This window comes from Oryzias melastigma, linkage group LG7, assembly GCF_002922805.2.
Source record: "Oryzias melastigma strain HK-1 linkage group LG7, ASM292280v2, whole genome shotgun sequence".
NCBI lineage: Eukaryota > Metazoa > Chordata > Actinopteri > Beloniformes > Adrianichthyidae > Oryzias > Oryzias melastigma.
This window is the reverse complement of record NC_050518.1, coordinates 11,336,214-11,350,348: the sequence shown is the minus strand read 5'-3', so window position 1 is coordinate 11,350,348 and position 14,135 is coordinate 11,336,214. Positions and strand designations below refer to the sequence as shown.

The 14,135-nt window shown below is 39.5% G+C and overlaps 2 protein-coding genes across 3 annotated transcripts; one reads left to right on the top strand and one right to left on the bottom strand.

The window, feature by feature from the left end:
- Positions 1 to 1,447: 1,447 nt before the first annotated feature.
- spata2 (spermatogenesis associated 2) lies at positions 1,448 to 8,866 on the bottom strand. 2 transcript variants are annotated; one of them, XM_024293303.2, is made up of 3 exons: positions 8,658 to 8,866; positions 6,998 to 7,779; positions 1,448 to 6,649 (listed from the first exon to the last, which is right to left on the bottom strand). In XM_024293303.2, the coding sequence occupies exons 2-3, from the start codon at positions 7,346 to 7,348 to the stop codon at positions 5,294 to 5,296; spliced, it is 1,707 nt and encodes a 568-aa protein (XP_024149071.1). In that variant the 5' UTR covers positions 7,349 to 7,779; positions 8,658 to 8,866; the 3' UTR covers positions 1,448 to 5,293. The 2 variants fall into 2 exon arrangements, with proteins under 2 accessions (XP_024149071.1, XP_024149072.1); XM_024293304.2 differs by lacking the exon at positions 8,658 to 8,866 and adding an exon at positions 8,198 to 8,618.
- Positions 8,867 to 9,276: 410 nt separating this feature from the next.
- On the top strand, positions 9,277 to 13,935 carry rnf114 (ring finger protein 114). The gene is made up of 6 exons (XM_024293053.2): positions 9,277 to 9,533; positions 10,043 to 10,193; positions 10,277 to 10,383; positions 12,789 to 12,903; positions 13,011 to 13,118; positions 13,202 to 13,935. Exons 1-6 carry the CDS (start codon positions 9,397 to 9,399, stop codon positions 13,265 to 13,267), a joined length of 684 nt encoding a protein of 227 aa, XP_024148821.1. The 5' UTR covers positions 9,277 to 9,396; the 3' UTR covers positions 13,268 to 13,935.
- The last annotated feature ends 200 nt before the right edge of the window (positions 13,936 to 14,135 follow it).

Here is a 14,135-nt window from a genome sequence, read left to right as displayed (position 1 = left end):
TCTCCGTTAGACTCCCTCAAGGCATGTAAGACTGTTAGTCAGCACACCTCTGACACATCCCAGAGGATACTGCAGGGCTTCTGCTGGCACTCACTCAGCACTTCCAGCACTGCAGAGATCTCACTGAAGTTCATCTCTGCTATCACACCGCTGAGGATAATCTCAGCAGCAAACAGTCTAACAGTTCTGCTTGAGGCGTACATTGGTCCATTATTTCTCCAGGTAAAGAGGGTTAGCTGCATTGACAGTAAAGACTGCAGTTCTTATTTTTTAAAGTGCTGACCTCAAAATCACTCAAGCTTTGCCTAAACACAGGTTGCTTTATCTTTAAGAAGTTTATACCATACAGAACAAATTACCAGATTAACATTTATTTATGTTATTTGTTTGAATGCTTTACAGTTACTCCGACCACAGGGTGGCAGTATTGATTAAGCCAAGGTTGAACTAAAGAGTGGAATTATAATTAGGTCAGAAAGAAAGGATGTGTCAATATCTTTTTTACAATATCCAATGTTTATTTAAAAAAATAAACAGAGAATAATGTTTTTTGTCAGCGAGTTTAACACAGGTTGTTTCTAAAACTTAAATCTAATCAAATTAAAAAAATAAAACAAACTAAAATAAAAATAAAACAAGAATGCTATTTGATACTATACAGATACAAAAGGTACGTTTCTTTTCCGGTGGCTGTAAACTCTGTCTGCTATCCAAGCTGAGATATAAAGCGAAGAATCAGCAACCAAAATCCAAAAACTGACTTTTGAAAGTAAAGAGGAAGCTGCCATTTCACAGCCTCCTATGTGAGAATTTCAAGCTAAAATAAATTTAAATTAGCTTAAAAAAAAAGAAAAAAAGAAAGAAAAACAGTGACTTTGTGGTTTTATTTGTTAATGTTAATTCTATATCAGTACTCCACTTATAAAATAAGTTTGAGTGAAAATATTGCATTAAAAATAATTAAATAGTACTAAGATTTTTTTGTTTTGTTTTTAGTTAGACTTTAAGGCAAGTATGTTTTTATTCTTAAATAACTAGACATTATACTAGCAGTTACCCCGAAAGAACTTAAGGTAACATCAGTGTAATAGAAAAATAATTGAAAATATGTTCTTTGTTCCATGTAGTTTAACATATTTTTTTTATTTTAAGGAAAATGGGTCTGGGCTCTTAGAAATGAGTATTTGTCTCCCTCTAGTGTTCATGAGGAGTATATCATCAAAGTTTATACAGTGCATCAAAATGTTAAAAAATAAAAAAATATATGAATTGGATTAAAGATGTCCCACAAAACAAGACAAAAAACAATTTATAAATTAAGCACTTGATTATTGTATAAAATAGTTTAGTTTCTAGTTTTCCTCTGAAATAAAAAAAACGTTCTTATTGAATTATTTTTGCCTTGAGGTGCATGTTGTTGAAACAAAAAAAGGAAGACCAGAGCATACAACTTTTTTTAGCATTTTATTTTCTAAATTATTTTATAAAATCTCATTTACATCTGTTTTCATTCAATCTCTTTGTGTGTCCGTACTGTGCAAAAGTCATAGGCACTCCTATTTCTTATGCTGTTTTTTGCTTCCGCTGTATCCTGCTTCACCTAAATCTTTTAAGTAGTTTCCTGGCTCTCCGAAAGGCTTTCCAAGTTTGTCCCGACTCTAGTTTTCAATCCACTTCTTCTTCCTGACCATTTCAGAATAACTTCTTCTGCGTTCTCGTGATAAATTAACTTGGGCGAACCAGCTTTAAATAGTTAAAAACTAGAAAACCGGGAATAGAACCACTTTTACACTGTTTTAAAATGATCGAGTACAAGAAATGGATTGAAGGAGGACAGATAAAATGTCAAAAAAAAATGCAGTCCTTCAGAAAGCAAGAACAACTGCAATAGTGCATTTTAAAAGATTACAGGCATAAAAATCTGGCTCCTCGGAAGCAACATGTAAGAAGTGAAGGGTGACTGACTTTTGCCAAGTACTTTATAATATCAGTTAAATATACATATCTCTTTATCAATTAACAAGTTTATGAATTTTCTCTGCCCACCCCCCCATATATGACCACATATTGAAAAAAAATGAGGTTGATACCCCTTCACATACACATTGTGCGATGGTCCTCAGGGCCAAGTTAGGTAGAAGTTCAGGATGTGGGTATGGGCCTTGTACAGATCATGCCAAAAGAAAAGGTTACAGAAATGGGGTATGGTAACGAGGCTGCCTAGCTACACCACCACTTTTAATATCAAGAACCACACTAAGAACTAGAGGGAGAACTGGCTTCCACAATAATGTGAGTGCTTCAGGTGGGAGTTCGAACATGGCTCGCTGTATGCTGTCGACAACCATTCGATTTAGTGTTTCGTCCACACACGAAAACATGTCTATTGTCTGCATGTAAAAGCAGCGCCCACAAACGAAAGAGCAGCCCTCAAGACTATTTTAGCCCTTTGTTGTAACTTAACACATTTCCAGGCGGCTGCTTCAAAGTTCCCAACCAATCGTTAGAGAGCTGTATGTGGGATGGGTTTTTTCTTTCAAGGCTTTCTGAAGAGGCCAACATCAACAAACACGAGGCTAAACTGTTCGCATCATCACAGATTTATATTACATGAATTGTACATCCAGATAGTTGTTCTTCATTTGGCAATATAGTAACTCTTGCAACATGGCTCAATACATCATACTACATGGAAGTCAACTTTGTTGCTGGTATGATTTGCCAAGAGAGCAACAAAAATACATCTATGATATATCATCAAAATATTTAGAAAGATTTTGTGAAAATCAACAATTGCACGTCTCCCAATAGCTCCCTAAAAATGTTGACACCCCAATTAGCTTGTTAGCTTAGTTTGTTTTGTCACAAGGCTCAAAAAAATCTCAGAGAATTAAAACAAAGTGGCTGAATATCAACAACTGCTTTCTTGTTTTTTTAATAAAACATGCTAAAAATGAGAAACTGGACCAAAGATGCAACACTGAGGCTGTTCAAGACAAAGGACAAACCAAAAGGTACTTATGGAAAAAGTTTAGGTTAAAGTTGTTGCAGCCTTCGACTGGGGCATCGGAGTAAGAGTCAGTCACTCAGAAAAGTAAACGTATACAGAGGGCTGCATTAGAGACAGAATCAAATATTTCTGCCTGTAGTTTTTAGCCAATAGTGAAGCTGCAGAATTCCAGATTTGAAGTGGGGCAACAGAGATAAAATTCACGTCAGTCCAGGTCACATCTTAAAAGAAAAATGAATGTAAAACAATTCCGACAATTATTTAGTGCACTTTTGGGCATGTAAACTGCTTCATCCTTTAATCATTACAAACGGTAGCTGTGCTCTATCCTAAACTCAGCTATAATTATACGTTTAAAATCACTTTGATTTCTTTTTCAGTTATTTCTCTGGTGAACACATGTTGAAGCTACAGGCTGGTAAAACAGTCAAGGGGATGGCATGACAGAAACAAATAAAACTAAAATTATACAATAAAATGCTATGCGAGAGCTTAACAAGCTTAAGGCATTTGGAGGTTATTCCTGCCCGACAGAACATGGCAAAGGTAGACCACGTTGTCTGTCAAAATAAACCTTTCTTATTTCTTTTAAACATTTTTGGTAATGATGGACTTCCAACCTGTCCAGGGTGTATCCCTTTTGAACTATGGTAGCTGGGATAGGCTCCAGCAACCCACATGACCCCGCACAGGACAAAGCGGTAACAGAAGATGGATTTTGGTAATGAGATGTCATTTGAAGTTAGCCCTTGCTGACCATCAAATGAAATATAAAATAGCTCTCCTGTTAAATGAACAAATTCATGTTAATTTTGAATGGGCAGCCTTTTCAACAGAGGTTCTTCATATATATTTATATATACCTTTCCACAAATAGATTTCAGTGATACAAAGATTCCAGTGTCTTAAAATATATCATCAACAGTAACAGCTTTGTGCCTTTGTCAGTGTTAAGACTTAACTGCAGTGCGACAAGTGGTGTCTGACTTTTGTCAAAGGGACAAAAACAAAACAACCTACAGTAATGAAATCCAGTTCAATAAAAAAAAAAGATATTTAAAAAATGTTTTTTAAAGTTGATTTTAACTCACTTATTTCACAGATTTTTGGATGTGCCATCCCAACAATACAGAAACTGTAAGCGGTTTCGATGCAAAACACCTATTGGATGATTGGAGTGGAAAAATGACTTCACAAAATAAACATCTAAAAGTGATTGTTTCACCTAAAAGTATTTGTCATAGGCTTTCAATGGCAGAAAAAGTATTTTCTTCTTGAACTTTTAAGGGCTGGTTGATTCAGATAAATTCAAACTACACCTTTAAGCTGATGATGTCACATGAGGTAGACATAAACCGTGTTAGGGTCTAATTTTCATTCATTCTAAAACCAATCAAAACGGCTCACGCATTCCTGTAGATGCTCCATTTTTAGATCAACATTAAACTATCTGTGACCCCACAAAGAACAGGAATACAGGAAACCACTGATCTGCTGATGGGCCATATCCACACCGAAAAAACATGGAGGCTCATTGAGTGTAGGCAAAAAAAAACAGGGGGAGGGGGGTGATACAACTGTAAGAAAGATATCAACGCTACGTCTCTTGAACATCAAGTCAAAAGCAGCATTTAAACCTCAGTTCATTGTTCATTTTACAAGGCATGATTTCCCTTCAAAAGGACATGTGATATCTGACCATTGTCCCAGCGGGTCCCTTCATAATCCGTCCTACACTCACATAAATAAGATGTGCACTCAAGTCATCCTAATGACCAATCTCAGGACCATTTAACAGTCTTGCTTTAAGCTTGAGAATGGAGACTAAAAATATATACTATTGAATTATAGACTCCCAGTGCTTATTTTCTTAAAATGGATTTCTGACTATGTTCAGATAGATAGATTTCATTCAAAAATGACATGAAATTCTTCAACTTTTTTTTTTCTTTTCAAAGCGGGATCAAATCAAAGGACACTAGAAAGCACTAAAACATCACATAAGCACTCAGAAGCAGGTAGCAGGGGGAAAAACAAAACATAAATCTTTAAAAGGCCAGAAGTTGTACAAGGCAGAGCGATGGGCAGACAAGGTGGCTCTCTGTAGTATATGCATTCCACAGCCCTACAGAAGCACACGTATGGGTTAGAGAAAGACCGTCAGGTTCGAGGGGAGGTGGCAAATGAACTGTTAAAGCATGAAAAATAAGCTAAAGCATTAGTGCAAGACTACAATACAGGTTGAGGGGAAAGGGGTTGGGGGGATTTGTCAGACTGCCTGATTTACCGGTACACAAGGTGAGATATGGTGCCAGATTTGAAGTTGAGCTGATGGTTAGGCACGAAGCTGTGCTGAGGATTCTTCCGCGTGCAGATATCGTTTGCATACAAGCCCATGCATGAGTCACATGATACTTTGGAGCAATTCACACAGGTGTGTGATGCACCTGGCTTGTTGCAGAACCCACAGCGTGGTCCCCCCATGCTAATCCGCTCATTGATGCCACCTTTGGGTGTTGTCAAAGCGATGGATTTGCTCGGAAACAGCTTGGTGGACATCAGAGGTTTCTCTACCATCTGGGGGTGAGGGTGGGGCTGGGTATGAGAGTGGGTTAATGTTAGAGGGTGTGCATGGAGATGGGAGTGAGACTGAGTGTTAGAGTATACAGAGAGCTTTTCTTTCACAGGGATGTATCCATCCAGGGGGCGGGAAGATTTGGGGTGGTAGTCCTGGAGGCCGCAGCAAGGGGAAGGGTCCAGGTCGTGGCAGGACGGGCAGAGAATCATGTCACATGTTTGGCAGGAGGCCATTGAGGGGCAGCCCAGCCCACAGCCCTGACACTTCACACCGCCATGAGCTTTAAGCAGCCATCCATCCCGTCCTTCTCGAGGTTCTCTTGAAGAAGGTCTGGATGGAGTTTGCCGTCCACCCGTCCCGGCAACCCCCCTCTCTGTATACAAATCGATTTCATCCAATGAGGACAGATGGTATGATGTGTAGGGATCAGCTGGGGGAGGTGACTGAACTGGGAAAAAGTCAGCAATGGGGCTATAAGAAGGTGGAGCTGCAACGGAGAAAAAAGATGCCGAGGTACTGGGCCTGATGATCTCGTCCTTCATATCTTCCTCTGCATCCACAAACAGAGGCTCCTTCCTTAAGCTCAGCGAGGCCTTCAAAACCGGCTTGCTCACAGCTGGGTGCCAGTGCCCAGCCCCATCTGTAACATCCACAGATTTGGAGGGTCGGCTTCCTCGCCTCAAGTGATGGGCGTGAGGTCTTTCTATATCCAGCGGTCGCACAGACAGCCGAGCCATGTCTGCCCCGAGGCTGTCACGTCTACGGAGCGCCTCGGCACAGCCAGCCGCATCGTCTCTGCTCCCTCTGCGGAGTTCCAGGGCCTCCAGTTCTGAAGCTGAACCGCGAGCCAAAGCCACCACCTCTCCCAGAAGACGACACTCTGCCTGAGCCAAGAAGAGCTCAAATGCTAATTGGCGTAGATGATTTGAGCCCCCAGGATGCTCCTGCAAATGGAACTGCGAATTATGATCACAGGCATATCCGATGGTACGCATCAAAGTCCGGAGTTCTGCATCAGAAATGACAGATTGCAGATGGTAGACGTATGGGCCAGTGAAGGTCTGAAAGAGAAAACGTTTAATCTGCATTACTGTCTCCTAAAAAAAGGAAGAAAAAATAAATAAAAAATAAAATGCAGCACTCCCTTTAATTTTCTAAAAACACAACTTTTTTGTACAACATATTAGTTTTCAGATGGCTATAAACTCTGCACTTTATTTTTTTTTTCCCCAAAAATGTATTTCAGTTGTAAATAATCTTTGAACGCTTATCCTGTTCAAATCCTGCACATCTCTCTCATTGTGTAGAAACAAAAACTTGGTAATAATATGTAAATACATACTACTGGGATCTTAATGTTAGGTGTGGAGCTCTATACTTCTCTTACACATAACACAAATAAAACTCACCTTTATACATCTGAACTCCTTTTTCCAAGGGAAGAGCAAGAGATTGGTGCAGATGGTTTCCAGGGTGTGAAACGCTCTCTCGAGGCTCTTGAGACTGCCTCCTCTCTGGCAGTGAAGCGAATTATCCACGATCTCATAGAAACGCACCATGCGAAACCTCTGTCCAGGATCTGGCTGGTAGGCGCCAAGCAGAGCCGTTGCTGTGGAAAGTAGGGCCTCCTTGTCCTTCTGTCTACTTTGGTCTCCGTCCGATGTAGTTCCGGTCCCCGTGTATTCACCCCCCTCCTCCAGACGTTTCTCCAGTGCAGTCACATACCTCCGAAACAGATCTTCTTTCAACTTGGCATCCATTGTCAGAAGCAGACTTTCAGTCAGCTTTTACAATTTTCTGAGAGAGCCCCCCCTCCCCATTTAAGCACACTCTGCACTGGGATGCCACATTTAAGCACCATTTTTAGTCACCATAATTTCCTGTACAGATTGGAACTTGGTCACTTATAATGTATTTTGGGAGATGAGGGAAGATCTAGATTTGAGTCCACTCCAGCGTATCTCCTCTAAAATAGAAAGGCAGGTGACTGGTGTTCTCACTTGCTGTAGCCAGGCTGCAATCTGCATGGATGCCTTCTTACAACCATCTCTGGTAAAAGCTTGAGACTTGACTTTCCCATAGAAGTGAAGTCAGTTCAGGATGAGCAGAATCGGTTAGATTTGGGTGTTGCATGTGCAGAGCTCCTCATTTAGAAGACGTTTTGTTGGTGAAATGATGCTTCGGAGCCGTTCTAATGAAAAAATCAAAAGGACAGAAATAGAAACATGTAATTTAAAACACAAGGTCATAAAGTCATGTTATAAGAAAATAATAAATTCAACAATAACATATCCCAACGAGCACTAAACTCTGCAAAACTAATTATTCTGATTTTCTAAGAGAAATAAGGCATCACTAATCTGAGGCAGATTTAGGGTTTTGTGTGGGTTCCTTAATGTCACTCACAATCATAAAACGGGTACATTAATGCCAAACGATATTCAATAAATAGGGGGGAAATATATAATAGAGATTGGCATTTTGGACACTGCCCCCTCTCCGTTAACGTGTCCACACATAACCTACAATATCATAATTATGGCGGGACATAAAACGGATAAATTAAGCTAACAAGCGACCAGTTAAAACGCGATTTCAGGTTTTAATACCAGAGATCCAGGAAACTGGACGTCGTTTCCTGGTAAAACGGGTGACTGTTCCAGTTTTTGGTCAGGCAGTGGATATCCATACAGCGAGCTAGCATGCTTTTTCACTGCGCATCAGTTAAACCAGCCTCGTTAATTAACAAGGCTGGGGTAAAACGATCATACCCGGGTGTAGAACATGTTCTCAAAGACTTTCGACATCTTAAATCAAACTGGCACTGGCCCCCCAAGTGGGCATAAGCCAAGCAGTGAACGCCCATTAAAGCGCAGATGGCTAGCTAGCAAGTGACTCTAGCTAGCAGGGCGTTCCATTGCTACACTGAGCTATTCCGCGCTATAAGAGAAAATTACCCAACCAGACACATTAACAAGCATTTTTTCTTATGAACAAACATGTTATTACGATACTGTCTGTGTTACAAGTCAAAACTAAACCAGAAACCCAACCAAATCTTTTTCTTACCTTTTTATAAGTGCTAACCATTGCTAGTTACGCCTCCTCAGCTGTTGAAAATTCATTATTGGCGGAGTACGCATGCGCAAAGTCTTGACAGTTCATGACCACTAGGGGCCCACGTGTAAAGGGAGGGGGTTCAGAGCCCACTAACAGTCATACAACCAATGCGGAAATGCACATAATAAACCATAAAGTTAAATAATCAACCATTAAAAATTAACCCACCCAGGTCTGGATCATTACAAACTTTTGTCTTTTTACAGTAAGTAATTCCCCCTCAGTAAGGAAGTTGGTGATTTTAATAACAGTAGTTCAAAGGTCAAATATTTTTATGTATAGCAATGTTTAATTATGCTAGTAAAATATTTACTGGTTCAATCCGAGGCTAAACATTAATAAGTTATTTTTATGGCCATACGAGGTTACATTATTTGATCACCTACACCTAAATATAGACGCATAAAATGCTCTAAATTGCCACCCATGAAGTGAAAAGAATGACACATTATATTCTCTGTTGAAAGTACTCTTTTCCAGAAACTTCCCGGTTTAGACCTCAAGTTTCAGCCAACTGCTGCACTGTCCGACGTAATAAATAAAAGCAGACGAGCACTGAGCAGCAGCAGCCTCTACTCGTACGTGCAGCGGTAGCTCCGCCCCGCACCGTAAAAAAATAACCAAAACCCGGTGACGTTGCTATGGGAAGGGTTGCTTGGAACTAATGCAGTGAAGAAAAGAAATAGAAATGGCGGTGCGCGGAGGATTTAGCGCTGCACAACAGAGAGACACCGCTGCTGACGGCAGCGGCGATGTGTCAGATTTTATGTGTCCAGTTTGCCTCGAAATCTTCGAGAGACCTGTCAGAACACAATGTGGACATACGTAAGTATTTCGGCTTATTTCGACCACCCTCCCCTTTACTGGGGCTCAGCACCATCGATGAAACGATACGAGTTAAAAACAATGACGGGAAATGCTTGATCTTTCAGCCCATTTTGGCATTACCAGATAAAAACGGTGATACTCGCAGATTCATTATGAGCAGAAATGCATTAATGCTAATTTTTTCTGCGTATATGTTTGGCAAAACCTGTTCTAGCTTGGTAAATCAGTTTCAGTTTTGTTTACATCAAAGAATAGGCTTTAGTTGGGAAATGTAGTTCGTTATGTTTTGCAGTTACTCGTAAGAATATTGTGGCGGACTACAAGTCCCTGCGCCCCCTTGAGGTGGGGATTTCCACCGAATTGACAGGAAGCAAAAGTCAAAATAATAGTATTTGAGAGCCGTGTGGGTCTATTAAATAATTCCAAACGCATACTTTATATTTTTATGTGTTTTATTTACATGTTTGTCACTTTATTGACATATATATATTTCAAACTCCTTACAGATTCTGTCACAGTTGTTTGCATGAGTGTTTGCGCCCTCAAAAGCCCGTATGTGCGGTATGTAGGGCCACCGTGGGCCCGTGGACCAAAGCAGTTGATCTAGAAGCCCTCATCCAGTCATCAATTGCACCCTGTAAGGGATGTGGAGTTCAGGTATGAGCCAACTGTTACATATGATTAACCACAAGGTTTCACCTAACAATACTTAACTAAGTTATCTTCTTCTTTCCCATAAGATTGGTCTGTCTCAGATGAGGATTCACACAGCTAACTGTTCAAAATACCAGGACTATATTGAGGAAGGGGTGAGGACAAGTGTCCAAAGCCAGCCTCCTGCTGTGAGGTGAGGCACAACAAAATCAAAGAGATCAGGCTATTGTCATATATAGAACAATAACGTTTTTTTATAAGTATATGTGGAATTATAACACAGAGAAAAATAGATGACAACAATCCAACAAAGATAGCATCATAAATATAAATACATTGGATGCTCAAACAACTATGATGGCGCAGCTTTAATAATTGGGAGATCATTTTTGCTGCTATGCTTTTAGCACAGGTTATGAAAGGTAATTACTTATGTTTACATACAGGCATTCGGAGGAAGCTACTTTCCCTTCTACTGATGTTCATTTGTACGTGGGAATTTAACCCCTTTCCTTAAGTGTTTTTAAGTCCATAACCATCACCAGAGGTTGAATGCTCACCACCATGTGTGCAGGACACAGATGTCCTATGTGAAAATGGTTTTATCTCCATCATAGAAAAGGGGAGTTCATATTTGAATAGTTTTGTTCATTTATCTTGGTGTAGAAGTGACAGTGGAGGATCGAGCTGTAAAACATATTCCAGCTCTGTTAGAATGAAAAGCATGTGCCTCATCCTCACAAACCTGTTTTATTCATCACAAGTTTTAAATCCAGTCTCTGATTACGAATCTAAATGTATGAAGAAGCTTTAGACTTCCCTTGTTGTAGATGTAACAGAGCTGTGAATCAGAATGATAATAACGTCAGAGGACCCAATTGTTGAGGAGAAACAAGTAGGGGCTTTTGAAACTCCTCACAACACACTTGACTTTGGAGGAAGTTGGTGCATTTTGGTTGGGGATGTGGAGTAGTACAAACAGAGATAAAAACATAATACACCAGAATAAATGTAAACACCTGCTTATAGGGCCTGTGGTTTTACTGCACTTTGACATACCTTACTATTGATATCCAGCAGCAAAAATAGCTCCGTCATAATAATCATTGTCTGGCGGCTTGTTTAAAGGTCTATAGGCCCTAGATTGTTGGTTTATTAAACAAAAGAAGAGGGGGGTTGTGTTTTTGTTGCACACTGTGAGATCTGATTATCTGCCTACACTGGGAAGTGTAATGACAGAAAAGTGAAGAACAGATAGAACTAAGTGATGACCTTAAGTGCTGTTGATTGTGTTGCCTCTGTAATGGCAGAGTAAAACGGTTGCAATAAAAAACAATGAAATGAGGGCATGAAAATTCATTGCTGAGCACAAGGTAAATGTTTGAATAAGCACTTTACACAGAACTGGAGGTGCTCCATTCCCTGTGGAAGCATCAAAGATCAGTTGAGAGAGGAGCTCAGTGGATTTGACGTCTGGGTGAGGCTGAATTGAGGGACGCCAGCCTCAACGCCACAGTTGAAGTGTTGTAGAAGTGGAAATGCACACGAGGGAGAAACCAAGTTTAGTCAGTGGGAACAGGTGATACAAACATTGGTTATGACTTCCTAACATGCTGAAGGTGACATGAGCAAATACTAAAATGTTTGCCAATGGTATTGGGCAACCGTTAAAGAGATCAATCCAAGCAGGCTCTTTATGCGATTGAGGTGATTATAGAAACATGTTAGAGTTCAAATGGGATTTAATCAGTGATCCTCAGAGGGTATGACAACAAATGTTATTTATCAATATGCTGTATAAGAGACGAGATGTGCCTGAATAGTTACACGTAGAAATGATATTTTAAATTACATTACATACAAAAATAGATTCTAATGTTAACTTTGCCTTGAGCTGATGTTTGTTTTCTGGCCTTGAGGCATCTGGCATATGGAGCATTACATAACAAAAAGCTGTTTTAGGGTCAGTTGACTGTATTTCAGAATTTATTTGGAAGTATCTTGGCCTGTTTTCATAATGGAAGACTAACAAGAAAACACGAGGTGTATGATCTAGGTTTTTATCAAAGTTTTACCAAAAAGGTTGAATTTTAGGTGCATTCCTCAAATGCAAAAGTACAATTCATTTTTTAAAAACTTGTAGTTTCCTTGTTTATAAGGAAACTATGTTGTTTTTTCTATTTTTTTTTATTTTGGGTGTGTGAGCAAGGCGGTCTTATCTTGTAAACTACTGGTCTGGCCAGTTCCAGTAAGTCTTGAGCTTTAGCGAGACGGAATGGAAATTTTTGCTTTCTACAGACTAAAATCTTAATATTTTTAGTTTTAAATAAAAAATAGATAATAATAAAAATTATGCTAATTGCAATTCATCCGAAACGCAAAACATTGTAGTCTCTAATGCATAGACTTGTGGGAAATTTCATGGACACTCGGATAGATCTACAAAATGCCAAACGCACTATATAGTCCACTAAGTGATACGTAGTGAAAGAATTCGGACACAACTCAGGTTTTTATACACACATTTTGCTCCTGCATTCAACTTTAGCTGAGCAGAAGTCACGTATCCAGTTCAAGTAATTTCTCTTTCTCCTACAGTCCAGTGCCAAATCGTTACACATTTACCTGTCCTTACTGCAACTGCCAGAACCTTGACCAGGACGGGCTGGTTGAACATTGCACGAGCCATCACGCTCGAGACACACGCCAAGTGGTAAAGAATCCAGTTCATTTCATACATCTCCTTATCAGTTGTTTATTTTTTTAATCAGTGGTTAAGTAACATTTCAATGGGGGAATTTTTGGTTTCACTTTGTTTAGGTGTGCCCTATCTGTGCCTCGATGCCCTGGGGAGACCCTAACTACAGGAGCGCGGACTTCTTTCAACATCTAAAGCTCAGGCACACTTTCTCTTATGAGACATTTGTTGTAAGTATAAGCTTGTTTGTATTTAGTTCTATGAACTATTTCTTTTATCCTCACTCACTGTTTTTTTTTCTCTCTCTCTTTAGGACTACTCTACAGACGAGCAAACAATGATGCAGCAGGCTTTACAGCGCTCTCTTATGGACAACTGAAGTGTCAAGAACAATCACAATAGACGTGGAGCAGATTGTCTTTAAAAGACGCAACAAGACACTGTATCATCGCTTACTATCTTAAGGATTGAGGCACTCAAATGCTATAATTATTTTCATAAGGAACTGGTGTTGTATCTCTGAACCTGTAGGTTTAATATTCAAAAAGTAGGCTTTGTTGAGAGTAAGAATATATCATCCAGTTTGTTTTTAGGAGTGACGTTGTGTTTTTTGGTCTGCTAATCTCCCCGTTGAGCTTGTAGACTTGATAGTTTGTTGAATATCTTCTTTACATCTCTTGTTGGGTAATGACCTGGTGTCATATAATCAGAAGCTTCCAATGTTGTAATATCCAGTTAACTCCCTGCTGTCAGTTCATGTGACAAAATAATTTGACCACTAGATGGCTTTTTTGACAATAAACAACAAGGTGTACTCAGTTAGGGTGTCAAATAACAATATATATACAGGACTATTCTACCACAGAGTATCTGTGCATGTGAGCTCTCACGAGAGAAAAGACGGATCGTCTGGTTGTTTCTGTGTAGGTTAATTCTGCTAAAAGAAACACTTTTTCATTTCTGTGTTTTTGTGTGAGAGTTTGTGTTATTTTTTTTTCTAATCATCTGGAAAGAATAAATAAGGTGGATTGAACAGCCAGAAATGTTGCTTTGTTTCATTGTAATCCTGTGCTTTTGTCATTTTGTCGTCTATTAGAGATTTTTCTGACTTCAACATTCACAAGGCTAAACATTTATCTACGGGAACTAAAGCTGAAAGGGGGAGAAGAAATGCTTTTTTTTTATTTGTTGAAAGCTTTATTTACACGTTTATTGCCACATGAGGGCAGTAGAGTTATACAGTTCTC